Genomic DNA, 26,783 nt, shown 5'->3' with positions numbered 1-26,783 from the left:
AAAGAAATTCATTTTAAAGGGTTTACTTATAATCATATCTGGTATTTGTTATGTGAGAAGAGTTTAATGTGGAATTCTATAGACCCAATATTATTAACTTTTTTCAACCATTGATTTTTAAAAAGAGAAACTAAATGATCTGAAAGTACAGCGCTCAAAGATTTGTACACATTTAAGCTAAACAAGGACTTTTGTCATGAACTTGAATGCCTCCGAAAGTAATGTATCTCATATGACTCATATGACCAGGTGAGATCTAAGAAACAGGTAGAACAAGTCCAGCATGACTCCACCCCTGCTCTAGGGTACTGTTCTGCCAGTGTTAACACAGTATTGGTGAAGTACACAGGACAGCATCAACACATCAGGTACGTTTACTCTTTAAACTCATGATTTTTAAGTAATGCCTGAAAGAGAGACATCATATTTTTATTACATTATGCAAACTATATCAGCATATACATCTAAATCATCATGTCATTTTGTTATGATCTAAAACATTATTTACCAAAATGAAAATCTCTAAGAAAATTGTTCTAAAAAAGGTATTTTTGTTTGTTCTTTTTTGTTGTTGTAAGGCTTAGAGTGAACTATTATACACAAGTGATACTGCCAGCTTAAAGCATTGATCTTCATTTTCAAACTGTTTAGGACAAAGAAAAATGGCTATATTAGCTGTTTACTACGGCCATTAACTCAGTACAGTAACACACACCTGTGAATTTAGTTTGCTTTAGGAATTGTTGAGAGCACCTTTGAATGAGACTCAAAGGTGCTGATTAAAAAAAGTAATGAAAGGACCAATGACTGATACGCTCTACTAGGGGACGAACCACTGCAGGAAAATGGAGTTAAATAAATGTGTTTCTATTGTCCTCAGACTGTTTGACACGGTGGGCAGCGATGTCTTCACGGTTGAGCGTGTTGTGTTTACTGCTCCTGCACACAGGAGCTCAGGGGTTTGGGATATTGCCAGGAGATTCTCTAAGTCACTTGGAAATCACAGAGAGAGCCATTTTAGATGTGACTGTGCAGGTGTGCCGGGCTCTGGCCCAAGCTGAGGGGACAGACTTCACCATCCCTGTAAGGATTCACTTCAATGAAGTTGACATTCTAGAAATAAGTTCATTTATTTTAGTAATGTTGCTATGATTTGACTGTGTGTGTGTGTGTGTGTGTGTGTGTGTGTGTGTGTGTGTGTGTGTGTGTGTGTGTGTGTGTGTGTGTGTGTGTGTGTGTGTGTGTGTGTGTGTGTGTGTGTGTGTGTAGGTACAGCCTTTCACTGCAGGGGCCGTTGCTGTGGCCTGTGGCGCACCACAGTCGTCCAAGAGTTTCCGCCAAGCCATTACATTAATCACATTGAGGAATGTAAGGGTGGACCTCCGTCAGGCCCTTAATGGAAGCTTCCACTTTGATGAAGAAAATTTTGTTCAAGGAAGGAATATCATCACAGAGGGACTGCGGGCTGTCAAAGCAAGCAACAAGCAAGACAATTTTGAGGCAGCGAGGCGGAAACTGGGAGAGATTTCTCATCCTTTACAGGTATTTATCTTTATTTTCGGAATAATGCCGTTTGACTATTTTTCAAATATTCACAGATGTATTTAAAACCCCTCAATCTCTTTTTTCAACTTGAAGGACTTCTACAGTCATAGTAACTGGGTGGAGCTGGGGAACACACTGCCAAACTCCAATCTGATTAGAGCAGGCGCCAGCATTGGTAACATAGCAGGTAAAGAGGCGGTTTAATCATGTGACGTATTGTCCACTGTTGAGGAATGCAGTTTGGAATCTATGAGTAAAGGAATTATTTCACAGGAGAAACACTTTATTAAAATGCTGATTCACTCTTCCACAGATGAAAGCAGGGCGACGTGTCGCAACTGTGATGGAGACGACTGCAGGAACAACATCTTGGAGGATGTCATAGAAGAGCAGATACTGACCTCTGGATATTTTGGTGTTGTGCCTTTTGTCTCAACCAAACCAGCAGGTAAATGATTCACTTACGTGCTACATTGATATAACTACATATAGTTATTTGTTTCACATTGTAACAAGACATTTGGCATTACATACACTTATATCTTCAGGGTTTACCTAAGGTTTCAATTTTGTCGTTTGCTAGAAGGATTGTATCAAGACACAGCATCAATTCATTGTCATTATTTTAAACAAAGCTGAAAACAGACATTAAAGGCAATGGGCAGTGATGACATGGCTTGTGATGGCTATGATTAAATATATGTTATATTTAATGCACAATCCTCTTTCTCTAGTTTTGTTTCTGTTATTTCCCACTGTTGCATGCGGAAATAGTTGCATGCTGAATTTTTCTGTTCAAGCTTTGTTTGCCCTCAGCTATTGTTGGGCCTTTTTCCGTTATAATCCTATAATCCTGCACTGTAAACAATTGCTGTAAATTTACAGCAGGATTTCAACAGCATTTACCTGTTATTTATAAAAACAGCATTTAACTGTTAAAATAAAAGGCAGTCTGTTAAATTACAGTCCTTTGCTGTTATTTTACGGAACGGTAATGTTTTTCAAAAATACTGAACTTTCCTGTTAATTTACCATCAAACTTTGAAGGGACAACTTGACATGAGCTGCCTGCACATGTGAAGCTTATACAATTTTCTTCATTAATCCTCATCCATCCACATCTTAACTAATAAGTGTTGTTTACTGTATATCCTCTGGTTAAGTTTACTTAAAGTTGAGTTATATCTACTTGGAAATGGAAATTGCAGTTAAAGTAATTAAACCAAGTTAGTCTTACTTACTGTAACTGAAGAGTTGTGTTTACTCAGTAGAATTAAGGAAACGGATTGCCTTAGATAAATCAAGTAAGCACAACAAAGTGTATTGTAGAGACGCCCCCTTTCCCACAATGACTTGCACTGGACTAAACGTTTGTTATGTTGCTATTTGCACCCTCAGTAAAGGGGATGTTTCATTCCATTACCTCACTATGCATTTTGTTTAAATAAAACATTTCTGTGTGAACTAACTGTTATTTTTGGTTATAACAAACGGTTTGTGGAAATCTTAAACAAGATCCCTAGTTCAACTCAGGAGACAATTTACAATAGAAATGAATCATTCCATTGAACTTAATATATTGTAAAAAGTGTCTTGAAGTAACAAACAGAAGCTGCTCTCTGTGTTTAGCATTTGAACAAATAGGGGACATAGTAAATTTACATATGGAATGAAACACATCTGCCCAATGAAATATAACATCCCCTTCGCTCACGGTGCAAACAACATAACAAACATTTAGTCCAGGTTCATCCCTTTTTTCATTAACAGTATAATCCTGTCAATTTTAGTGACAGTCAAATAATGTTAATTTAACAGTAAGAAAATGGCAACCCTGCTGCCAGTTGATTACTGTTTTACTGAAAAAACAGGTTCATACAGTTTTCTTCATTAACAGCATAATCCTGTCAATTTTATTGACAGTCATATAATGTTAATTTAACAGTAAGAAAATGGCAACCCTGCTGCCAGTTGATTAATGTTTTTTTACAGGGAAATTTCTTACAGTGTGGTGTTGTGTTTCGTGCATTGGAGCATTTGGTGCATTTCCCACTCCCTTTGCTTATAGACAGAGGGGACAGTCTTTGATTACATAATTAGTGTAGTTATTATACTGAGTCAGGTGTGTTTATTGCTCATTGGCTTATGTTCTCAAAACATTCATGAGATGATTCCACGGAAAACTCTATAGAAATGAAAGCAAATATTTACGCAGTATCACTTCATCTATCAACATAGAGTCTTATCATCATCATTCTCACATGCTGTTTGTTGAAAAGGAAAATGCAGTCACGGAGGAGCAGTTGATCAAACAAGTGACATTGAGCCTAAGGGTGGGATCAACAAAGACACCTTCGGGTCCAGCCATGGACACCTCCACACGGCCGCAGCAAACATGGCCATAGCTGCAACCAGTGAGTTACTGGAGGACATTCGAGAGGCAGCTGGTGACAGACCTTTCCTACAGTATGAAAGCCTTTCTGAATGTTTCTGTAAATAATATGTTAACTACAAAGAGGTGTCGAGTGGTGCAAAACATTTTTCATCTCTCTGTTGTATCCATCTCTCTCTCCATCCATCCTTCAGGATGTTGGGAATCTCCAAAGGATCCAGTAAAGCTCTTTGTTTCGTCATTGACACCACAGAAAGCATGAGCGATGACATCGCAACAGTGAAGAACGTCACTTCCTTTATAATCGACAATGAAGTGGGAACAGAGAACGAGCCCTCCGTTTACATTCTCGTACCTTTCAATGATCCAGGTGGGATCTTAAGGGGGCCATGTATTTGCCTTTAAAAAATATGTTTGGCATTATGTACATTTTGTTTTTGCTGTTCTAAAGAAAGGCGTCCTCTAGTTGCTTGCTTACAAACTGCAATATCTGGTCAATGAAAATAAATCAGCAGATGTGTGTGCATGAAGATGAAGATTAATGTTATAAAAAATAATTTTCCTGTGTACAACTGATCCCCAGATTTTGGACCACTGATAAGGACTACAGACCCACAAGTCTTCAAGGATGTAATTAATTCGCTATCAGCCACGGGTGGAGGCGATGAGGCGGAACTGAGTCTTTCAGGGCTTCAGGTGATGTGATGATGTTTCATTACTTTAAAAATCTGCTCAAAAGAAAGCTTGTTGACAATGTTTCAAACTAAGACTATCCCTACTGTTTCATCCTCTCTTGCTCATATAGCTGGCTTTAACTGCTGCTCCTTCAAATTCTGAGATATTCGTCTTCACGGACGCGTCTGCTAAAGACAAACAGCTGAAGAGCACAGTGATCGCACTCATAGAGCGGACCCAAACAGTAGTGAGTAGCTAATCAAGTGACAGAATTAACACATTTGTGTTCAGTATAAAATAGAAGGGATGGACATTACTCACTTTTTTCTTGCATTTTATAGAATAATCAATTGGTAGAGAACTAATCTGGTAATTGTTAGTTGTAATGCTGCTAAAACGTTGTACTTTTCTTAATGAAGCAGAATATAGAACAGATGATGCTTTTTTTACCTTCCTTGGGAGAAATATTTTTTAAATTTTTTACTTATTTTTGATACGGTTGATAAAGGTCTTTCTAATTTGGTTGACCTAGTTTTCATTGCCCCTTGTTTCTGTCTAGGTGAACTTCCTAATTAGCGCACAGATGCTTAATCGTAGGAGACGGAGGGAGGACAGCCAGCAACATGGTAGAATACCTGAATCCGCTGCCCAGCTGTACAGAGACCTGGCTCAGACTTCAGGAGGTCAGGCTATCGAAGTCCTAAAGAGTGAACTCCCCGTGGCAGTCAGCATCATAACAGAGTCATCCAGCTCCTCTCTGGTAATATTACAAAGATCTCAAGTCACTCTTAGTTAGTTTGGTCGGTTCAAAGGTTTCAGCTGTATCACCTGTGTAATGTTATCTCATAGGTGACGCTACTGCAGGCAGCCAGGAGTCAAGGAGAGTCCAATTTTGTTTTTAATGTTGATGACACTTTAACGAACCCTACAGTTTACATCAGTGGGCACGATGTCACTTTCACTCTCACCAGTCCATCAGGTGACCCTGCCTTTCTTTGAATGAAATACTTTCAACACTAGTCAAAGCTTGTTATGCGTAGTGTAACCTTAATTTTAAGTTTTCACACAACCGAACACTGGCAGTCTCTCCCTACACCAGATCTTTACACTATCAGCAGCAGATTTTAGAAGACATTTGCTTTGATTGCTTTGATGGGCAAAGCAGCATTTAATTAACAGCTAGGTCTACATTTCAGACGAAAATGTATTGACTTTGAAATATTTTTATTTCTTGCATGGTGCAAAGAGAAAAAAGTCTGAAGGAATAAAATGATGTGAAAATGTTTTGATGTTAAACAATACATAATGTATCAGTGTATTACATAATCTATTACTGTTACTGCTTCCTACCAGTTAATTAGTATGGTGTTCTGTTTGAAGGGGAATCTGAGCAGAGCAGCAGCTTGACAGGATCATTGATCACCTCGTCCCAGCAAGTGGGAAACTTCAGGACTCTGCGTCTGAAAAAATCCGCTGGAGAGTGGAGAATGAAAATGGAGTCAGTTGATCCCTACACACTGAAGGTCATAGGTGAGAGACCCCCGTTATTGATTTAATTTGAACACAACATGAATAATTATTTCGGTTAGAGCCATGTGGGTCGTATCATAGGCCTACCTTAGATTGAACGCTTTGTGTACAAAATACCATTGTTTTGGTTTGGATCTTGCCCTTTTGCACCCGTATGGTCTTCATTTGCAGGAAGGTAACACAGAGTTGGAAGTCTTTAGCTGAAAATACCAAGAAGCTCCCTTTTACCAACCAGTCAGGTTTAGCTTTAAGTTTTTTTGTTCAGTAATTCCTCAGGTTTTTTCTTTACCGTTTATCATAATTCTTCCCACAAAGCTTAAGAATGCACTAAGAATCCCATTTTGTTGGTAGGCTGCTATATATTCACATAAATAATCCTCAATCATATCAGCCAATACAGCTTCACTAACCTGTTTAATTTGACATATGGATATAAACATTCATATCCATTATCATGTTGCAGTTATGTCAACAACAACAACAACAACAACAACAACAACAAAAATCAATGAAAGAAACTGCAAAGATAAAAAGGAGGAAGGAGCTAGAATGGAAACAATGTATGTTTACTTTTCTATATAGACATATATTTATCATTTTTATCTGCAGGTCAGAGTCCTGTTGACTTCCTGTTTGACTTTGTGGAGGCATCACAGGGCCCGTTCCAGGGATTTGATGCTCTTGATACGCGTCCTAGAGCTGGTAAAGGAAATTGTAAAGGTTTGACAAGCTGCTGATATAACATGACATCACCATCTCAGACACAATTCATTTTTATATTTCCTTCTTGACAGGTGTCGGAGGCACCTTGATGGTGTCTTTAACGGGCAGCGATGTTGCCAGGGTGACAGAAGTGGCCCTGGTGGAATCGTCGGGGATAGAGGAGATTCAAGGAGTTGTGCAGAGACTGGAGCAGGGGAACTTCATAGTTCGTATTGACAGGATACCATCAACAGCTTTTGTGGTGCGGTTGAAAGGGCTGAATAGCGCTCTTACCCCTGCTCCCTCATCGTCTGTCTTCCAAAGGCAGTCACCCACCAACTTCATGTCCTCCAATCTGACAATCACAGTACAGGTTTGTCCCAGACAATCGCTGAGTCACAGGAACATCACCTCAGTCACGAAGGGAAACGCAGCAAATAAAAGTTGAAATGTTTATTCGGTAAAACTTTACAAAAAGGTAATCAAATTGTAGAAACTATTTAATTGTTGTGCATTAACTACTACATAGGTTTTTAATTTTTTTGAGTAACTACTACATAGTATTTTTTTAGTAACTACTCGATAGTTATGCATTACCTACTAATTTTTATTTTAGGAGAACGTTTTTTTTTTGGGGGGGGGGGGGTGTAGGTAGTGTTTTTAGGGGGGTCTTAATTAAATTTTTTTTTAGGAGGAAGTTTATTTTCACTTTTATAATTAAGTGTTCCCGTTTATTCATTATAAACCAAAACACTACTTCTTGTCTGCTTTTAAGGCTGATGCAGATAGCATCATGGTACCAGGAACACCTTTCTCTGTGCCCTTCTCTGTGATGACCAATGGAGGAGGGGGAAACTTCACCATCCGAGCCACCAATAACCGACGTTTTGAATCAACATTTCCAACCAGTTTAGTCCTGGCAACTGGAAATGCAAAGAATGGTACAGTGAACCTGGAAGCACCTCTCAACACCCCATCTGGCACTGACGTCACCCTGACCATCGAGGCCGAGGCTCCGGGGGGCAACGATTCAAATTACATCGTGCTGCGTTTCTCCATTGTGAACCCGGTAATATACCACTAATATATCACAGTCATTTAAGGTGGAGTCAGCAATTCTGGAGAATACTTGTTGTCAAAATCACTTTTAATCAAAATCAGTGAATATATCGTCACGATCCGATACCCCTCCGTACTGTGTGTACACTGAAGAAATCTGGTGTTAACACACAGCCTAGGCTTTGTAAACTGGTATGTAAACAATACTTGTGTTTTAGAATAAAAAGGAGGCCCACCGTAGCTAGCAACATGCACGTTTATCTTTGTATAACACTGGATTTTGACAACAAGCAATTTTAATGAAAGAAAACCTCAATTGAAACCCATCTAAATATATTTATGATTTTAAACTTCATTCTCCCTGTGTTGGATGTATGTTTGCCTGATTAAATGTTTAAAAATTGAGAGACCCCATAAAATAAAGGGTGAGATTTCGTCCTTTTTATATTCCTTCATGGTGATGTTTGTTGGTTAAGTCACTATTTTACAGCGACCTGACGTCATCCACTCTTTCTTCTCCTCCCAGGTGACGGATTTCACTCAACCAAAGTGTGAGCTGCTCAGCCTGCAGTCTGCAAACTGCTCTGCAAACTGCAGCTCATGCAGATGGGGTCTCTCTGTCCGGGTGAGTGACGGTGCTGAAGGGACGGGTGTCGACCGCGTTAGCCTCAGACAGGGCAACGGGACCCTGAACACCAGCCTGGCCCCTGGAAACGAGAACATAACGCTGGTGTCCTACAGTGCCTCCTGCCTGTCTACTAACGTGGAGCTTCTAGCTGTGGATCGGGTGGGTAATACCGCCTCCTGTTCATATGATCGCCGGGAGGGTACCACAGCTCCCCTTTCCAGCTCCACCAAAGTCACTCAGTCGCCCCTTCTTTGCGCAAGCATACTGATATTTGGCCTTTACCTACTGACAGACCTGGGCACCCATTGGCAATCATAGTTGAAAATTTAAAAAAGCTGCATTAATCCATATTCTTCCTATTAACACTGAATCAATTGACTATGTGTCCTGTGAAAGGCTCATTGTAGGTTTTACTGTTGATTTACTCTGATGAACACATTGTTACAACCTGGGTTAATTCATTTTGAATTTAAAGCTTCATGCTCAAATCAGGCTTGGGTTAAAAGATGAATAAATGCAACTGCAGAAAATTCTCGTCCATGCTTCCTTTCTGTGACTCTGTAGAGTCAATGCTAGATGAGAGCTTATCTTACTTATATCTTGTTTAACGCGGCCTAGACAGTTCACAGTTCTGTTTATAGTGCATTGCCTGCATACACAAATTTGTCTGCACATGATTAATTCCAGATGGTCAGCTATTGCCTGCATGCAGACTCTCATGCGTACATAGGCAGGTGGCGAAATTTGACACGATGCCCTCGCAACGACACAGGTGCATTTTGCGCCTCTCAGAGGAAAAAGTTGTTGCTTTCATGGGAAGTACAGACTTTGCTTTTGCATCAGACTTGTGCTCCAGAATCCACCCAGTTCATCTTCTGTTTCTCAACATGGATGCATGCATCAGCTGGCCACTGTGTACCCCTATAAAGTCTAACTTTGAAATGTTGTAACAGCAGAGAGAAAGGCAGACCATTTAAAAAAAATGTTTTTATTGTTGTCATAATGTGTTTAATGTATATTTCTTTACAGAACACAACATGTTTTTGCTTTTCACATTTTGCTATAAGTTCAACAAATGTTCTCTTGATTCCTTCATCACTATTTACATTTTGAAAAATTTTCAGCAAGACTTATTTAAATAAACTGGTCAGTGAACGTCTGATATGGAGGACATTGGTGTGTGCTTTTGCTTGGTGTGATTATTTTATGGTGAAGTATGGTGTGTGTTTTTAGTGGTGTTATGTCCATTACTATGTAGTTTGGCATTTTATAGATGAAAATTACCAAAACACTGCATCCGGGGGAAAGGTTTCTTTTTCTGGGATTTGATTTTTACTTTTTGTAAACCTTTGTGTCTTTTTCTCATAGGGTAGTTTAAAAAGTTGTTGACCTTCTTCAGACCTTTAACTCAACTTGTGCATGTCCCTCTAACCTACACTCCACTTTTGCACTCTTCTCATTCTTTACAAATCACTGTAAAAGTTGTAAATATATTAGAAAAAAAAAATCCACAGCATTAAAGGTATATTATGTAAAAAAAAACTGGAATGTGGATCATGTAGAATCATCCACAAAACAAATTTCACTGGTTATAGATGTCATTTGTCGAAATCTAATGGGGCCATCAATTTGCATTTGCTTTGTCCACATTCATGTTTTTATACATTGGCACTTTTAAAGTGGCAACCCTGTGTGGATGTAAGGGAAATGTGTTCCTATAATAATAGTGACTCGAAAATTCAGACCAGTTCTTCAAGATGGTGTGTTTCAATGCACATCAGGCGGTGCCATTGGTGTACTGGGAAAGCTTATTCTCCAAGTCACAGATTCTCTTCTCCTGAGACAAAACTGTGGTCTTCAGATTCTGAATCTCCTCCACCAACCTCTCTAGCAACTCAGGCTGGACAGGAGAAGGGAGAGAAGGGAAAAAGAAGAAGAAGAAGAAAGAAAGAAAGAGACAGTGACAGGAAGTGGGGAGGCGGGATTAAGGAGAAAGAAATATAGAAAAGGAAAAATAGGTCAAGGACAGTGAGCAACTATAGGAAAAATAAACTCAAACAAAGAAGGGAGCTTTGAGGGGGGAAAAAGGTTTGGGGAAGTATGAATAGAAGAGAAAAAACATAGAGGTGTTAAACAGAGAGACAGATGTTCTAAGGCTTAACGGTGCTTTCAGATTACTGGCTGCAAAAGCTAAAGGAAATTACCTTTTGCTTTTTAAATCACATTTTATCAAACACATCAAATGTTGCAGTAAAGCACAACCCACCTTCTGTGCAAAGGCAGATAAGAATGGATGTGTGATATAATGTTGTATATATTTAACGTAGTTTAACAAACACTGGTGCACATACAGAATATACAGGTGCATCTAAAAGAAAGAAGAATATAATGGAAAAGTCCATTCAAAAAGTCAAAGACAAAATTATTTCTATAGCACATTTAAAAACAACATCAGTTGACCAAAGTGCTGTACAAGATACAATACAAAATAACATATAAGATACATAAAAACAAAAGTTAGGACAAAGTCTCAACTTAAAGGCCAATGCAACAAAAAAAGTGAAACATTCATACAGTATATTCATTCAGTATATTCTAGATTCATAACACAAAGTGAAATATCTCAGGCCTTTCTTTTGTTTGAATTTTGATGATAGCTAATGGAATAAAAAATCTAGTATCTCAAAATATAAGAATATCACAAAAAATATATAAGAAACAAGTTATTTATAATTCAGGAATGTAAACCTTTTGAAAGTATGTTTATTCTAGATTCATTTCACTTTGTGTGTAATGAATCTAGAATACATGAAAGTTTCACTTTTTGAATTCAATTACAGAGAAAAAGGAACTCTTCATTGATATTGTAATTTTTCTTTAGATGCACCTGTAAATGGCTTGAGCTTGTAGCAATAGGTCAATATGATTCACACCACAACCTACCGGCAGACTGCTGGTTTCCACAGCGGACATGCTGCGTCGGGTGGTGTGTCTCGAGTCGAGCATGTTCTTCTTTGCCACTTTGAGCTCTCTGCTCTTGGGCGGGTTGTAGCCGTCTCTCATGGACACCAGGATGGGGTCTTCGTCGCGGCCGTCCAGCCACTCTTCAGCCTCCATGGCGGGTTCAGCCCCCGCTGTGTCCGGATACAGGTCATCCTGGAACAGGTCCGACTGGGGCCATCGATTCAGGAAAAGGTGACAAAAAGACATAGATGACGTGGTTTAGTTTTGGAATGGATTTTGGTGATTCCTGCATCGTAGTTAATCAAGATGAGTGGAGGAAGAAGTATTCACATCTTTAGAAATATCCCACAATAATATTTTCTTTTAATATGAAAGGTGGAGTAAGCGATTTTGGAGAATGCTTGTTGACTAAATCCCTTTTAGTCAAAATCAGTGCATATTACTGAAAAACCACCTGTTGTTGATACACAGCCTAGGCTCTAAATTGTTATAAAAAAGGGGGTCCACCATAGCTATAGCGGCATCCCCACTTACAGAGCCTAGGCTGTGTTTGAACTCTATATTTTTTTTCAATGCACACATAGTACGGGCAAAAAACATTTGACAACAAGCAATCTCCAGAATCGCTGACTCTACCTTTAAGTCAGAAGTACAGAAGTACTGGCAACAAAATATATTTAACGTATATTCCCAAAAAGGGAAAGTATGCATTGAGCAGATTGATCCCTGTCAGGGTTACATTATTACATCAGTGGCAGATTAAAATTGAAGCAATGACATGAGCAGAGCTGTGATGTCACTGATGGTCATGGTGCAGCTCATTTGAATTCAATAATCTATTATGATGTGTCATCATGTTTTGTATGAAAAATATAAAGTAGAGCTTTGGAGGGACAGGTAGTGGATTCAAAGCATGACGTAGCACAAAATAGGAATACTCAAGTGTTAAGTAACTCAAAATGTTGTTGATTAGATTTGGGCTCACTTTTCTGGGCACTGTCATTGTGATGGGCTCACACTTCTTGTCGAGGAGCTTGAATAACCTGAGAGAACAGGGAAAGCGATCGGACGACAAATTAAAGACAAAATAAGACGGCCATCATTTCTTTTTACATTTTAAAGCACAAGGTATAAGATTATCCCATGCACTCTGAGATCACCTTAAGGGTTGCACGATTCATCAGACATTTGGGACATAAAAGCAGTGAATAAGGTAGTAAAGAAAAAGTGATGTACTGTCAGTCCTGAGAAAAGCCTCAGGTTTCTACTGTACACTTCAGCTTATCCCATGACGTTTGTAATGATATAGTTAAAAGAGTAAGGCATTTAAAACTGACACTTTTAAGCTGGATGAAACTGCATTTCCAAATATGTAGAGCCGTGCTTGATAGACAATAAGAGGATCAAAACATTAGTGATAGACACTGCAATACCAAATACAGATTTCTAAAAGCCACTCAACTTCACTCTGGAGGGCGATAGACAGACGAATCCATTAAACCAATGGAATACAAACACGAAAAGCACAACAAACGACTGTTGAAATGGGTCAGAAGAACTAAACCTATATTCAATCTGAAAACCATTATCTGAACTGAAGCTCGTTGGATCTCATGATACTTTTTCAACGACTTGTACAGTAGTCCTAACTTCGTATCAAAACAAATGCAATATCATCTCCTGTAACAATAGTGTACAAAGTGTAGTCTTGGATCATCATGTATTTCTATAGCAATGTCTTACCTAGCGATCTCGCATTTGGTGACATCCACACCTCTCTTCGGCATGAAGCCCATCCCTCTCTGGGGCTCCTTACTGCTGAAGGTACTGAGGTAGTGGACATACGGCGGCTCCTCTGTGATTTCAAAGTAACGAATACTGCTGTCCCCCTACAAACAAACACACACACACACACACACAAAACATATTGAGTTATATTGTCTTATATTTACAAACATAATAAAAATCAATAAACCAATGTCTCTGTACCTTTCCACAGAGGTAGACCATGTTTGCGTCTGGATCATAATACGGTAACAACACTCCGTTACTTGTGTCCAACTCCAACAGTGCAATAGGCTCCTCGAAGTTTGTCTGTCGGGAGTAGAAACGATGAAGGTAAAGCCTACAATACGCTGTGTGCATGCATATGATGGTGCATGTTGTACTTCTGCGACTGTTTATGTGCATGTACGTGCTGTTAAAAGGAATTGGTGGTTACCGGGTCCCAGAGTCCTAGCTCTCTCTGGCTCATCCTGGTGAACCCTGTGGTGAAGATGTTTCCGTCTCTGGTGAAGATGGCCCTCATTGGCCGGATCCCATCATGTGGCGCCAGACGCTCCTGTTGGACATAGAGTGACCGGGGATTACTACAAGAGATCTAGCTGTTTGGGGATTCATTTCACCTCAGCTGGCAGCACACACAGAGATGTATTTGTATTTGTTTACAGGAAAAATAAGCTCAACAGTTGTGAAGTCCTTAGATTGTACTAAACTATTGTTATTATGAAAATAATAACAATAGTTATTACACCTAATTGTACTTATTAACCCTAACCCTAGCCTATCTATGACTAAAGGCAACAAAATGGGTCCAAAGATAAGGAATTAACACATTGTTTTGTTTTGTTACATTCATACAAAAACTGAAGGAAATTACTTCTCCTAGTCAAGCTATTACTTTATAAGGTTTAAAAACATTAAAGAGCTCAGACAGATGGGTGTTAAAACAATTACATTGTGAGGCATACAAGTAGAAGTAGTCAACAGTAACTAAAGTGATTGAAAATACTTCTGCTGAAGGAAAAGTTTATGTATGTGTATCAAATAAATATTCACATTTGTAACACTGAAGGATTAGCCTTACAAACCATTTAGGTTTTTTTTAAACCAAAAATCAGTTGCACATGTTTACTTTAACATTATTAGTAATACATTCAACCCCAACAATCGAAATACATTTTCAATTTAAAAAAATATCCTTTTGGGGGCGCCCTTAGCTCAGTTGGTAGGGCGTCCCCCCCATGAGCCTCGGCCAGCAGCGGACCCTGGTTCGAATCCAGCCCGCGGTCGTTCTCTGCATGTCACTCCCCTCTCTGCCCCATTTCAACTCTGTCTCTACACTATCAATAAAGCATAAAAATGCCCAAAAAATATCTTTAAAAAAATATATATATATATCCTTTTAATCTCCACTCACTCACCGCAACCACCTCCCTCTTGCGGGGGTCGCAGACCCGCAGGCGTCGGTCCTTACAGGTGGTGCAAAATAAGCTGCCGTTTCTATTCCAGCTGATGCTGTAGATGAGGTCTGGGTGGTCGTCCATGGTGATGAGGGGCTCGCCTGTGCCCACGTTCCAGACTATTATCAGGTTATCACTGCCTGGGGGTCGGAGAGAGAGATGTGAAGATCTGAATGCCGTGTGAGCAGAAAAAAGGGGGGTAGAATCATATCTTCGGGTTCATTTACAAGAAACTAGTGGTTTTGTGTGTGTGTGTGTGTGTGTGTGTGTGTGTGTGTGTGTGTGTGTGTGTGTGTGTGTGTGTGTGTGTGTTTTAAGTTATCTGTATTAGTCAATTTACACAAGGCACATTTAAATTTGTCTTTTGGCATATCCCCTCTCAAGTAACCACACTTCGGAGGGGGTCAGCCATAATACAGTGCCCCTGGAGCCACCACTAGTTTTACAACTAACACCCTCCTGTCCGGTGCCGGGATCGAACCAGCGTGTGTGTGTGTGTGTGTGTGTGTGTGTGTGTGTGTGTGTGTGTGTGTGTGTGTGTGTGTGTGTGTGTGTGTGTGTGTGTGTGTGTGTGTGTGTGTGTGTCCAGTCCTACCCGCAGTGAGGAGTATGTTACGTGCGGTGGGGTGCCAGGTGATGATGCCGACCCGTTTGGAGTGTCCCTCCAGGACCACTACGGGGTCGGAGATTGGGCGGGTCAGTGAGTGATCTGGGATCTGCCACACCTGGAGAGGAGAAATGAAGGAAGATCCGAGCATGAAACCCTTTGTCTGATAAAAGTCAATGTGCACCATTGGGTGGAAGAACAGATGAAATTGACTGTACATACACAAACATCATACACAGACACAAAGACAACACAGAGTTGTGCAACTGCAGGTACAGACTTAATACCCACATGTGTGTAGCTCCAAAATGCTATTGACTAAACTTGTCTAAATGTGGAGTAGGCGTTTTGACTTCAAAAAGCTGTGATTAGTGCTAAAGGCATGATCACAAATGTTAATATCTGGTGGGTTGGTGGAGAAACTCCTTTTGTTTTACTTCTGTTTAGTTTGAAAAGGTCCACACTTTAAAGATATTTAAAAAGGCACCCTGTGTCATTTCCAGGCACACTGTTCCTCTTGTTGTTTAAACCTCCAAGTTCCAACAACAACAAAAAGAAAGGCAAATACCAGTGTGTTCAATGGAAGCTATGGGACCCTGACCACAGGACGACCATGTCACAGTACTTTCATATATACGAACTATATCATGTATAGCATGCTAATAAGTGATGTAATGACCAGGTGACCTGAACAGGTGCTACTTAATGCACTATGTTGCGCAATTATGAATTCCTAATGGAGTTTAAGGGGTGTTGCCACAATAGCACAAACAACAAAACTAACCTGACACGTTTCTCAACTGATAAAATCTGGTCTTTCCACTTGCACCACACATCAGGTGAGTAGGTGATTCACAAATGTTCAAAAAGACACACACACACACACACACACACCTACATAAACACACACTCACACACACTCTAATGAGCCTTTTTCAGATGACACAATGATCCGTCTCTGTGAACTGAAGAGAATGACATCACAGTTATGGCCTTCCTGCTCCACAGTGGCAAATCACTGCCAAGCCTGGACAGCTGCAACTGCCTGTCTGCGTGCTGGACATAAACAAAGTACACACACACACACACACACACACACACACACACACACACACACACACACACACACACACACACACACACACACACACACACACACACAAAAGGAAAAACACAGGACTCAAACTGTATTCTAGCAGCTGTCGCCGTCGGAGAAGCAGCGATTCAATCATTCGATCGCTCAGAGATTCCTGAAATGTCGTCGTGAACAAGTGTGGGCAAACCTGTCCTGAGTGGCAGCTGGCAGCATACATGCTGAGTCAACGAGCATCTTGTCATAATTACAAATGTACCGTTGACATGTGAACATACTGCACATTTGTGAACACACATACAAAACAATGTAAAGTGACACAAGGAGCTTGTTATCTTTTTGAACCAAAGTTACAGAATATCTTATCTACTAAGCTGAAAAGTGTTGATATTTCCTCACTTCCTCGTTTATGAATTATAGTGAGTGTAATATACAAGACTTTCATATTGGTTATAATAGGAAGGAACTATTCAAAAGCCAAATTGTTATCATTAATTATTAAATATTTGTTTTATATTTTGTACAGATGTATTTCCTATTGCACAATACAATCTATCGACAGAAGAGTCATTTTAAATTAAGAAGTGTTTTTTTTCTGCTCCTCCAATGAGAGGACTCTCGGTTTTCTGTTTGTTCAGAGCTGATTACCTGACGATACAGCTACTTAATTGAAAAATGATTTAGACTGAAAATAATTGTTGGTTTAAGCCCTGATCTAGATCACCAACAAAAAACATCACCCTATGAATTCTGTGAGGCTGGTTTCCTTATTTTTATTTATTTAACCTTTATTTATACTCGATATTTCATTGAGGGGTGACCCTCATTTACAATGATGTCGAGAAACAAATGTTGAGAAACAAAGAACAAAAAACGTGTGTCAGTTGAGCAGCTCATCACTCACATCCTGGGACTAATTCTCCGATATCAAAGCTTACTGATAATTAGCTCAGTTGGTAGGACGTCCCCCCCGGCCGGGCCCAGCAGCAGACCCGGGTTCGATTCCCGCCCGGGGTTTTAAGTGACTTTGAACATGGCAATGTTGATGGTGCCAGAAGGGCTGGTCTGAGTATTTCAGAAACTGCTGATCTACTGGGATTTTCACGTACAACCATCTCTAGGCTTTACAGAGAATGGTCCGAAAAAGAAAAAATATCCAGTTAGCGGCATTTGTGTGGGTGAAAATGCCTTGACCTCACACGTCAGAGGAGGATGGGCATACTGGTTCAAGGTGATAGAAAGGCAACATTAACTCAAATAACCACTCATTACAACCAGGGTATGCAGAATACCATCTCTGAACGCAAAATGACCAACCTTGAAGCAGATGGTCTACAGCAGCAGTAGACCCCACCGGGTGCCACTCCTGTCAGCTAAAAACAGGAAACTGAGGCTACAATTTGCGCAGGCTCACCAAAATTGGACAATAAAAGATTGGAAAATATTGCCTGGTCTGATGAGTCTTGATTTCAGTTGCGAAAGTCATAATTTGGTGTAAAAGACATGAAAGCATGGATCCATCCTGCCTTGCACCATCAACCATGCCACCTTGTCACTTAATTCAACTTTCTTCCCCATTCTGATGCTCGGTTTTAACTTCAGCATGTTGTCTTGACCAAGTCTAAATACCTAAATGCATTGAGTTGCGGCCATGTGATTGGAAGAACAGCTTTTTGTTTCTATAAGCAATTGAACAGGTGTACATAATAAAGTGGCTGGTGAGTGTATATATATATTTATACATGCATATACACACACGTTTATTCATATACATATATGCATGTATATCTACATTTATATATACACATAAGTGTCATTGAGCAGAGAGTTTTGGGAAGATGTCATACTCAAAAACTCCCCCACCCCAAAAAACACTGAGAGCATTACTTATTTTATCCTCTACCTGCCTTTATACACACACACAAACCCTTTTGTTATCCACAAGCAGCAGGATTCAGAGTTGAGTTACAATGACTATAGGTTTTTTTCCCACAGATTCTGACCAATTTGTCATTGACAAAATATAGCAAACAGATAGAGGTGTTGTGGAACAGGTGGGCGGATAGTCAGACAGAGAGGTAAACACACTGATGCCACTCCACTAATGAACAGGCAGGCAAACGTGATGCGTGAGGCTGTGATGACATCCATGAACGCTATCTGAGTCACCAAAAAACAAACTCCTCCACACTCATTCGCAACTTTTCTCTCCCACTGAGACCTTTACTTCATGCGCACACACGCACACACACACACACACACACACACAACAGACACACACACAGTCATTACCATTGCGGTAGTGTCCTCCGAGCAGCTGGCCAGGATATTGTCGTCATGAGGGCACCAGTCGATGTCGAGGACAGGGCCAGCATGGCCGATCACCAGCGGGTAGTTCTTATCCACTCGACCTGACTGCAACACACAGCAGCAGTGACATGCAAAACTTAGATGAGTGTCAAAGGCAATGTATTTTACATGGACGGAGTCCTAAATCTATTTCTCACAACAAGGTGAAAAAAGCATTGATTAATTGATTTATAGGTTAGATGATTTGCAGAGGACAAAACGTTTTAAGACATGTAGTTTAAAATCAGAGAGAAAAGGCTATTTAGACATCTAAAATTATATGCAATGGGTTTAACAACATTTCATAAACAGAAGTTAAAATGGTTTCTGTTAGCGGGTCACAGTAGAAAAAATAAATTACCCAGTGACTTTCCCCCACCACTAGCAAACAAGTTCACATTATGGATAGTGTTGTAAGTATTAGGCTCAAATGTGTTTAACCAATTACCAATTACATTTTGACACACTATCCCTCTATACCAGAGACTACAAGATTAATAATGCAGGGCCTATCATTGTAATTATTGTACCCTGTGTTGTGTATTGTGTATTGCACCATAATATGCCCTGGTTGTAGGGCCCTGTAGAAGTTGGCCACTTTTGCCACTTGGTTATCTATCTAACCTTGAAATAATTTTCATTTCAGACAAAGATCTGAATTGAGTTGCAGGATTGGGTCTAGATGGGCATTTAGGTTGGCTTAGGGGGTCATAAAAAGACAGGTCACCTCACCTAGTGTGACTTGTCTGACTTTGAGGAAATTGAAGCCCGAAGTCCACAAATGGTTATCTGCTGTAAATTAGACCAAATGTAGCAGTCAAACCCTTCAGCGTGCAAACAGAAGCTTTCAAAACAAAAAAATTGCAGATTCTTGATTACCAGGAAACAGACAAGACCACACATTTTATAAAGACGCAAACTAAAACTATGATACCACACCCAGTTTAATATTCCATGCTTCCCTGTTCCTATCGTGTGAACATGTGTATCAACTTTTGAGATATCTCTCCTTTCACACACACACACACACACACACACACACACACACACACACATACACACACACACACACACACACACACACACACACACACACACACACACACACACACACACACACACACACACACACTACACCCCAAGAGAGGGTTATTTATAGCTGAGCGACGAGGCGTTGAAAGGGGAGTTTTTTTGTGGCCCATTGGGGCCCAGGGGGGAGAGCACGTTGGTGTGTATTAATAACATGTCTGTTCACCATGACTCCAGTGTACATAATCACATCCATTTCCCTGTTGACTCCAGAAAATCCTATGTATTACTCTGCGTATTCGAGCTCTTTGTCACTTATTACCACTGCCGACATGCTGATGAAACTCAGTAGAGATGACCTCATTACACCAAAAACTATTGATCGTCTATCTCAAAAAGTTACGAAAAATAGTTTATTTCACTCAATAATACGGTAACCATAATTAAACCAAGTGTTGTTTAAAAGGTGAGCATTTTTTAAAAGCTCCAGATACAAATATTGTAATTTATTTTTTCTTATCACTCCATTTTCTGACTAAAGTAACTTTTCAGATTTCGTAATGTTGGAATGTGATTGGCGGTTTTGGTAAACTATAGGCTTCTTACCATGAGGTGTAGGTAACTAGATGGATAGTTTGTTGAATACCTATACATTTTACTGCAGTATTATTAAATCAACTTCAGCAGTTGTATATCTCTGTTTTTATTATATATCAAAACAAAACACAACTCTTCCATTATTTTAGCCTTTACAATGTGATATTCAGTGCCAGTAATCAATTTGACTAAGACAGGCTCACTGGATTAGCACCCACAAGTTTATTTTAAGGCGATGTTGTTATCATCACGAGGCCCCAGACTGCACTGAAGCATAACAGTTTTAAACGTCAGATCTGTCTTGACCTGTTGCTTTTCCTGTCGCTGTATTTCTGTTTCAGCAATTATGGTGTCCTTTCCAAGGCTCCTCTGAAAAACAAGTGTTGCTTTTCTGAAAGCAATAATGGCCTTCAACAGCCTTAAACCTGTACTGTTGATGCCATGACTTGGCACTGATCGCCTCTGAAAAGCATCATGTTTTCAAATGTACCTTTACCTTATAGGCCCAACCTAAGAGGACGAGACATGGGCTTTTCTCACGGGATTCACAGGAATGATCTGACCTCAGAGCTGCCTGCCAAAGGCTTTGGGAGTCCTCTTCTTCACCATCCCCATTACAGACAGCTTATTATGTCATGCAATAACAATCCATTTATAGCTACTTATAGCTAAACATTTCATGATGTTAAGTTACTGAGATGACCCTCCAGACATGAGTGAAGCCAACTCTGGCCAGTGTGCATCAATAATAATGAAAAAATTAACTTGAACAGAACAATATGCAGCGGTAGAGAGTGCCCTCATTTCTGTATTCTTCATGGCATGCCATGGCCTTATTTTGCCTTCCTTAAAAAGCCTAACAATAAAGTCAGTTCATGATCACTGAGGATCAGCTCATAGACTAAAAACCTTTAGTGAGAGGATTATTCGTAGTGTTGTCAATAGTCTGGTGACTGAACTTCCTCTGTCGTCAAGTGTGAGCAGTGCACCAGTAAGACCAACAGTTGAACACCATAGGGGCTCTGTGGATGGTACTTAGCCACAGTGATGCTTTGAGCTAAATGCCAGCATGCTCGCAATGACATTGCTAACGTGCTGCTGTTTAGCAGGTTAAATATCTACCATTTTCACCATCTTAGGTTAGATTTTCTTAGCTGAGGCTGATTGGAATGTCATTCATTTTGCACGGAATTTGGCCATCAACCTAAATGGAGGATTAGGGTCAGGGTATTCCTAAAGTCAATATATTATTCATCCCATGGGCACCATGAATACCTGTTGGGAATTTAGTGAAAATCCATCTATTATTAGCTGAGATATTTCAGTGGACATAGCCTACTGACCAACAGACGGACATGCCATCCATAGAGCGCTCTATTATTGCTCCCACTGTTTCGCCTTATATCCACATTCAATCTGCAGCAGAATAAGTAAGAAAATAGGAAAGAAGGAGTACAATTTGGGGATAATCAGAAGTAGTTTTTAATGAGATGTGTCTTCCTCTTTGACCTATACTGACCTTGGAGATGGGCAGGACCAAGAACGCTCCTCCACCGCTGGATTCAACGATAACCGCCAGGAACTTGGGGTTGACGGCGCAGAAGGAGCTGTCCCACGTCACCTTGGACACCCGGATGTCATCGTAACCCTGCTCAGCCTTCACATTCTGGCCAAAGACGTGGCGAAACTTACTCTGCCGCACGATGCTGCGACTCATGGCTGCAGCGAGACAGAGAAAAAAATACATAATCTCTACTTTACAGCTTTGTGTACAGCACATGGTCATTCCTTGCCTTGTAATTGAGGAAGGTGGTTGAATAGTGCATAGAGTATTGTTAGTTACTGACTTTTTTCACTGTCTTTTGTCTTACAGTGTTGAATATGACTGACTCAAAAATGTTCTGCTTTCAAGGTTTTTAATTCTGAAGGCTGACAGGGCAGTTGCATCACCTTTTTTAAGCTTGAAAGTCCCCCCTAAAAAGTTAAAAAGCTTTTGTCCATGTCCTTTTGGCAAGGACTGAATTTCTTATTTTTTTTGTTTTAGGCTATAGCTCACTCATAATTAATAAGATGACTAATACTGGCCTACTGTCCATTCATACTCTGTCTATACACATTAATACATTTGAAAAGGCCCTGGACACGTTAGCTTCTTATCATAAGTGATGGGGTCCTACATAAACTTACTATTTTCTGTCAGAGTAGAACAGTTTGCGGTAATTTTAAGGGAGGGATTTTCTGTGTTTTTCTGAGCTCTTCTCACCGGTTTGAAATGGAAACAACTGCAGATCAGGATTTAGGAATATTTGAATTACAATCTGGTGATGGTTGGTGGGTTGTTATTGCCATTGTCATCCAACTCTGATCAAACTAAACCTATACACAGTCTTGATTAAGCAAATTAGCTGAGTAGCTAAACTCATGATGAATACTACCTGGAGAGATTCTTTTTTTATGTTGCCTATTTAGCCATGACCTTTTGACGTAAATCAACAATCTGCTATTCACTGAATAATGAACCCTTATTATAAACGTTTGTTGACTGACAACTTGCTGTCCCAAGCACCGGGCCGGTGGGACTTGTAATCCTCCGAAACACAAGAGATATTCTATAACTGTGCCTGCCATCAGTGTAGATATTAATAGTTGATTGTCCCACTAAAATGCAATGTGACGGTCGGACATCAAAGAATAACACTAAGACACAGAGAACAGACTGAAGCCTGGGAGAGAACTTAATATGTGACCGATACAATGTGAAGCTCAGCCGTTACATTCAATCACACACATGTGACACATTCCCTATGAGAATATGTAGTTTAAAATGTAACCAACATGCACTCCCAGACTGCACTGGCTTTCAAAACCCAAATGTATAAGTAGGCCTGAATATCCTGATAAAAGCCTCACAGTTCTTAAACTTGTTTAAAGGATGATTACAAAACTCAAACCTGTCTCTTCACATTTAAAATAACTCCAAAAAGGTCACCAGCTGAAGCCAGGGTCCGTTTTTTTCAGTGGAAATCAACTCACCAGACCTGTGACCAAGTGAACATAAAGTAAACCCATTTGCGGATGTCATCACATTTTTTTTTAAGTGATGATGTCTGACTTTAAATGCAGGAATATTTTTACATCTAGCCCCAAACTGAGCCTATAAATGCTGTGGGACAGCCGTCTGGACCGGACTGATGAGAGGACACAAGCCCCTCCCTTCTTTCCTGGAAGCTCTCCGTTATCAAGAGATTTACATTCCAGCGAGCACTTCAGGAGGGCCAGCTGTGGGGCATTACAGGGGCAAACACAATATCACACATACTTGTATATTTTTTTTATTGCCACTGTGTCAGATAAGCTACTTGTTGAATGTAACAATAGTATTTTAATTTGGTGTTTTTTTTCCTCACTTGGCAGTCAATATAAAGTGCTGATAGGCCTACGAAAGAAGTAGTAGAAGAAGATGCACTCCTACTGCCTGCTATAATGAAAGGACCTCCACAGCACGGATCAAACAACCCATGTCTTTATATATTATCTAAAACCTGATCATTGTATTCCTTTTGCATCCCTTGTCATCCAATTTGGACATGAAAATGCATAGATCATCATAGATCAAAGACTACTTTTCATAATTGCCTTAAGGGCTTGAAAACTCAATTACCTAATGAACAAACATACACAATGATTAAATTAAGATATGATTATCATAAAGGTCACAGGAACTTATTAATATATCGAGAAAGCTTCCAGTCTCTTCAATTTGGTTTTCAAACCCCTGGCATGGACTGGATTTAGCAGGGCAGATCTGGTTCAACAATCTAAAACTTTATAGTTGGGAAAGCGCGGATGAAACAGTATATGGAGCAAAAGAAGTTAAAATGTTGACAACAAGCTCCTTTCATTCTGTCTCTGGTTAATGAGATAGCCCTCCTCTGTCGCGCATGGCACGGCTCTGGAGAGTCGACACACACACAGAGCGAAAGAATGACACTGCCACTTTCCTAATATAGACATGACAAACTGCACTGTCCCACCCGGGCCCGGTGCGCTCCTCCCACCCACCACCCTGATCCCAAATAGTCCCAGAAAATGAAGGCGACCAACTCAGTGGCGCTTTTGTCGATTTTAAACAGCCAGTGCGCACAGCCAAACAAACACATATAAACACGGACGCACAGGCTGTGCAGGGGGCACAGGGTGGGTGTGAGGCAGCGAGAAAGAGAGAGAGAGATTGAGCGAGAGGGAGAGAAAGGTTAGTAGTGTTCAACGTGCTCCTTAAAGTAGCCCACAGCTGCCATGCACGACTCAAGATATGCCCCGTTTCCAAGAGGGGGAAAAGTGCACAATCACAGTGTAGGCTAACTCCGTCTTTATATTAGGATTTCCAAACGGTGGGGACGCGCTCGCTCCTCTCCAGCAGTGCAGTAAAGAAGCTGACGCACCTTTCACCCCACTGCAGCACCGACACTGACACATATTTGGGGAAATGTAGGCTATAATCCACAAGCAGAAAGCTCACCTCAGGTTTTTGGGGAGACCACTCTTCCCTGGAACAGCTCTTGCGGTTTATGTTGTAGCCTATACGCCTACACCACCTCCTCCCCCTTATTCTGCTGATGTTGATAGTATTCCTTTGAGTGATATTCCCTGAGATTCCAGGAGTTGACGATGCGGACTTGCTGAGGAGACGCACTGGACAACTGCGTGACGCTCCTCGGCAGGGAAAGAGAGAGAGGGTAGAGTACTGGAGCAGAGCAGGGAGAGAGGTGGGAGGGTGTGTGTGGTTGGGGGAGTTGGAGGGTTTAGGGTGGGTGCCGTCTATTTTGGATCGGGCTCTGTCAGTGCAGGGAAACGTGACGCGCGCCAGGAACAGGGGGCCACGCGTCCCGAGAGGTCAGTGCCAGTGGATATAACAGACCAATCGTGACTTAAAGGAAAGAGGGAGATTCAACAGGTTAATAAACGCACACCTGATCTACAATGCTGCCTGCAAGTGCTACATGTCACCAAGGGTTTTTTTTTGCCATGGCCATAAGGTGATGATGGTCAGAGCTAAATAAATAAAGCTCTGACCATCAAGTCAGTTTACCTTTTTAAAAAGTAAACTAACCTTTTTAAAAGGTAAACTACCCTTTTTAAAAGGTAAACTACCCTTTTTTTGTGTACCTTATTGTAAAGTGTTACCTAAATAAATTCACCTACAATGCAGAAGTTAACCAAGGAGCCCCAGGGATGGAGTGAGCTTGCTGGTTTAAAAGAGCATATTGAAAGAAAATATACATTAGTTAAAAAACTGAAGAAAAAAAACACAATTCCAAACTGATGGATTACCAAGTTTGTGGCAACCAGGTTTACAGGTTTATACATATTTTCGAAAGTAAAAGCACCAAAAACACATCTCAGAATTAACTTTTGTACCAGGACAACTCGCAACATATGCTACAACCTGTAGCATAAGTAATTTTTGTCTTAAAAGTAGATCTTTTATCTATTTTATACTTTTTATAAATATATTATAAAGCAAGATTCCATTACAATGGAAATATTGCCACCTGCATTTATTAGGGTGCTGAACAGCCGAGGTAATTACCTAAAGTAACAAAACAAACTTACTGTGCACATAAGTTAACTGTAAAGATACAGAGTTAATAAATTAAAGGAAAATCATATCAAACATACACATAAAGTGACACATGCCATTTGAACCACTTTAATGCTCCTTGGTGTTGATTCTCCTATTCTCTGAACTCAACACCAGAGTCCTCAGTGGAGCAAACAGAGCCACCAGATACCTGCACTGTAGGGGTCAAGCATCCAGGCCTGTTCTGTTAGACGACTCATCATTACCTAATATGATGAATGATGAGTCATCTCATACATTTTTTTTTACATCTCTGTAGACCAATGCCTCTTGGTTTCGGCACCACTGACCTCTCTTTTTTTATCTTTGTACTGATGGGTTTATGCTCTGCAGCTCTGCTGTAATATCCCTTTCTATACAGATTGTTCTTGCTGACTCAGTGTGATCACGTCCTGCATTGACTCAGGAAGGTCACCTGAGAAGAAGCTGTATATTTTCCCCTGTATATAGTACTAATGCACTAGCTTGATCCCGGTCATCTAATGTGCGCTGTCGACCAAAATGTGTGGCCCTATTAACCCTATTTCTTTTAGATCTCAAAGTATTCTCTTCACTTAAGCCACTGTTCCTATTAAAACATGAGCTAGCTCAGCAGTCTTTGTGACTGGAGCTCCTGCCATCCATGCCCTAACAATGAATTCTGTTGCAAAGTCACATATTTTTTCCTCTTGCCATATGTCATAAGATGTTACACACTAACTAAACCTAGATACCTGAAGGGCATGCTGAA

General features: G+C 40.3%; 2 protein-coding genes across 4 annotated transcripts; one reads left to right on the top strand and one right to left on the bottom strand.

Moving 5' to 3' along the window:
* Window positions 1-346: 346 nt before the first annotated feature.
* On the top strand, window positions 347-9,708 carry LOC307260758 (von Willebrand factor A domain-containing protein 7-like). 2 transcript variants are annotated; one of them, XM_080041064.1, is made up of 16 exons: window positions 347-368; window positions 881-1,083; window positions 1,270-1,542; window positions 1,639-1,732; window positions 1,859-1,993; window positions 3,825-4,011; window positions 4,132-4,307; window positions 4,521-4,633; window positions 4,743-4,859; window positions 5,172-5,372; window positions 5,462-5,591; window positions 5,993-6,142; window positions 6,752-6,844; window positions 6,937-7,211; window positions 7,620-7,913; window positions 8,430-9,708. In XM_080041064.1, the coding sequence occupies exons 2-16, from the start codon at window positions 904-906 to the stop codon at window positions 8,847-8,849; spliced, it is 2,838 nt and encodes a 945-aa protein (XP_079897190.1). In that variant the 5' UTR covers window positions 347-368; window positions 881-903; the 3' UTR covers window positions 8,850-9,708. The 2 variants fall into 2 exon arrangements, with proteins under 2 accessions (XP_079897190.1, XP_079897189.1); XM_080041063.1 differs by having other exon boundaries at window positions 6,937-7,217.
* A 178-nt stretch (window positions 9,709-9,886) lies between these two features.
* coro6 (coronin 6) lies at window positions 9,887-25,074 on the bottom strand. Of its 2 annotated transcripts, none has more exons than XM_080041071.1 (11): window positions 24,932-25,074; window positions 21,932-22,131; window positions 18,730-18,852; window positions 15,333-15,462; window positions 14,699-14,877; window positions 13,717-13,836; window positions 13,485-13,589; window positions 13,239-13,384; window positions 12,481-12,538; window positions 11,475-11,702; window positions 9,887-10,431 (listed from the first exon to the last, which is right to left on the bottom strand). In XM_080041071.1, exons 2-11 carry the CDS (start codon window positions 22,127-22,129, stop codon window positions 10,309-10,311), a joined length of 1,410 nt encoding a protein of 469 aa, XP_079897197.1. In that variant the 5' UTR covers window positions 22,130-22,131; window positions 24,932-25,074; the 3' UTR covers window positions 9,887-10,308. The 2 variants fall into 2 exon arrangements, with proteins under 2 accessions (XP_079897197.1, XP_079897198.1); XM_080041072.1 differs by lacking the exon at window positions 9,887-10,431 and adding an exon at window positions 10,488-10,601.
* Window positions 25,075-26,783: the final 1,709 nt, after the last annotated feature.

The sequence above is a fragment of the Ammodytes marinus genome (genome assembly GCF_949987685.1).
Source record: "Ammodytes marinus genome assembly, chromosome: 14".
NCBI classification, from domain to species: Eukaryota; Metazoa; Chordata; class Actinopteri; order Uranoscopiformes; family Ammodytidae; genus Ammodytes; species Ammodytes marinus.
The sequence above is the reverse complement of the archived record's forward strand: the minus strand, read 5'-3'. Positions and strand labels throughout refer to the sequence as shown.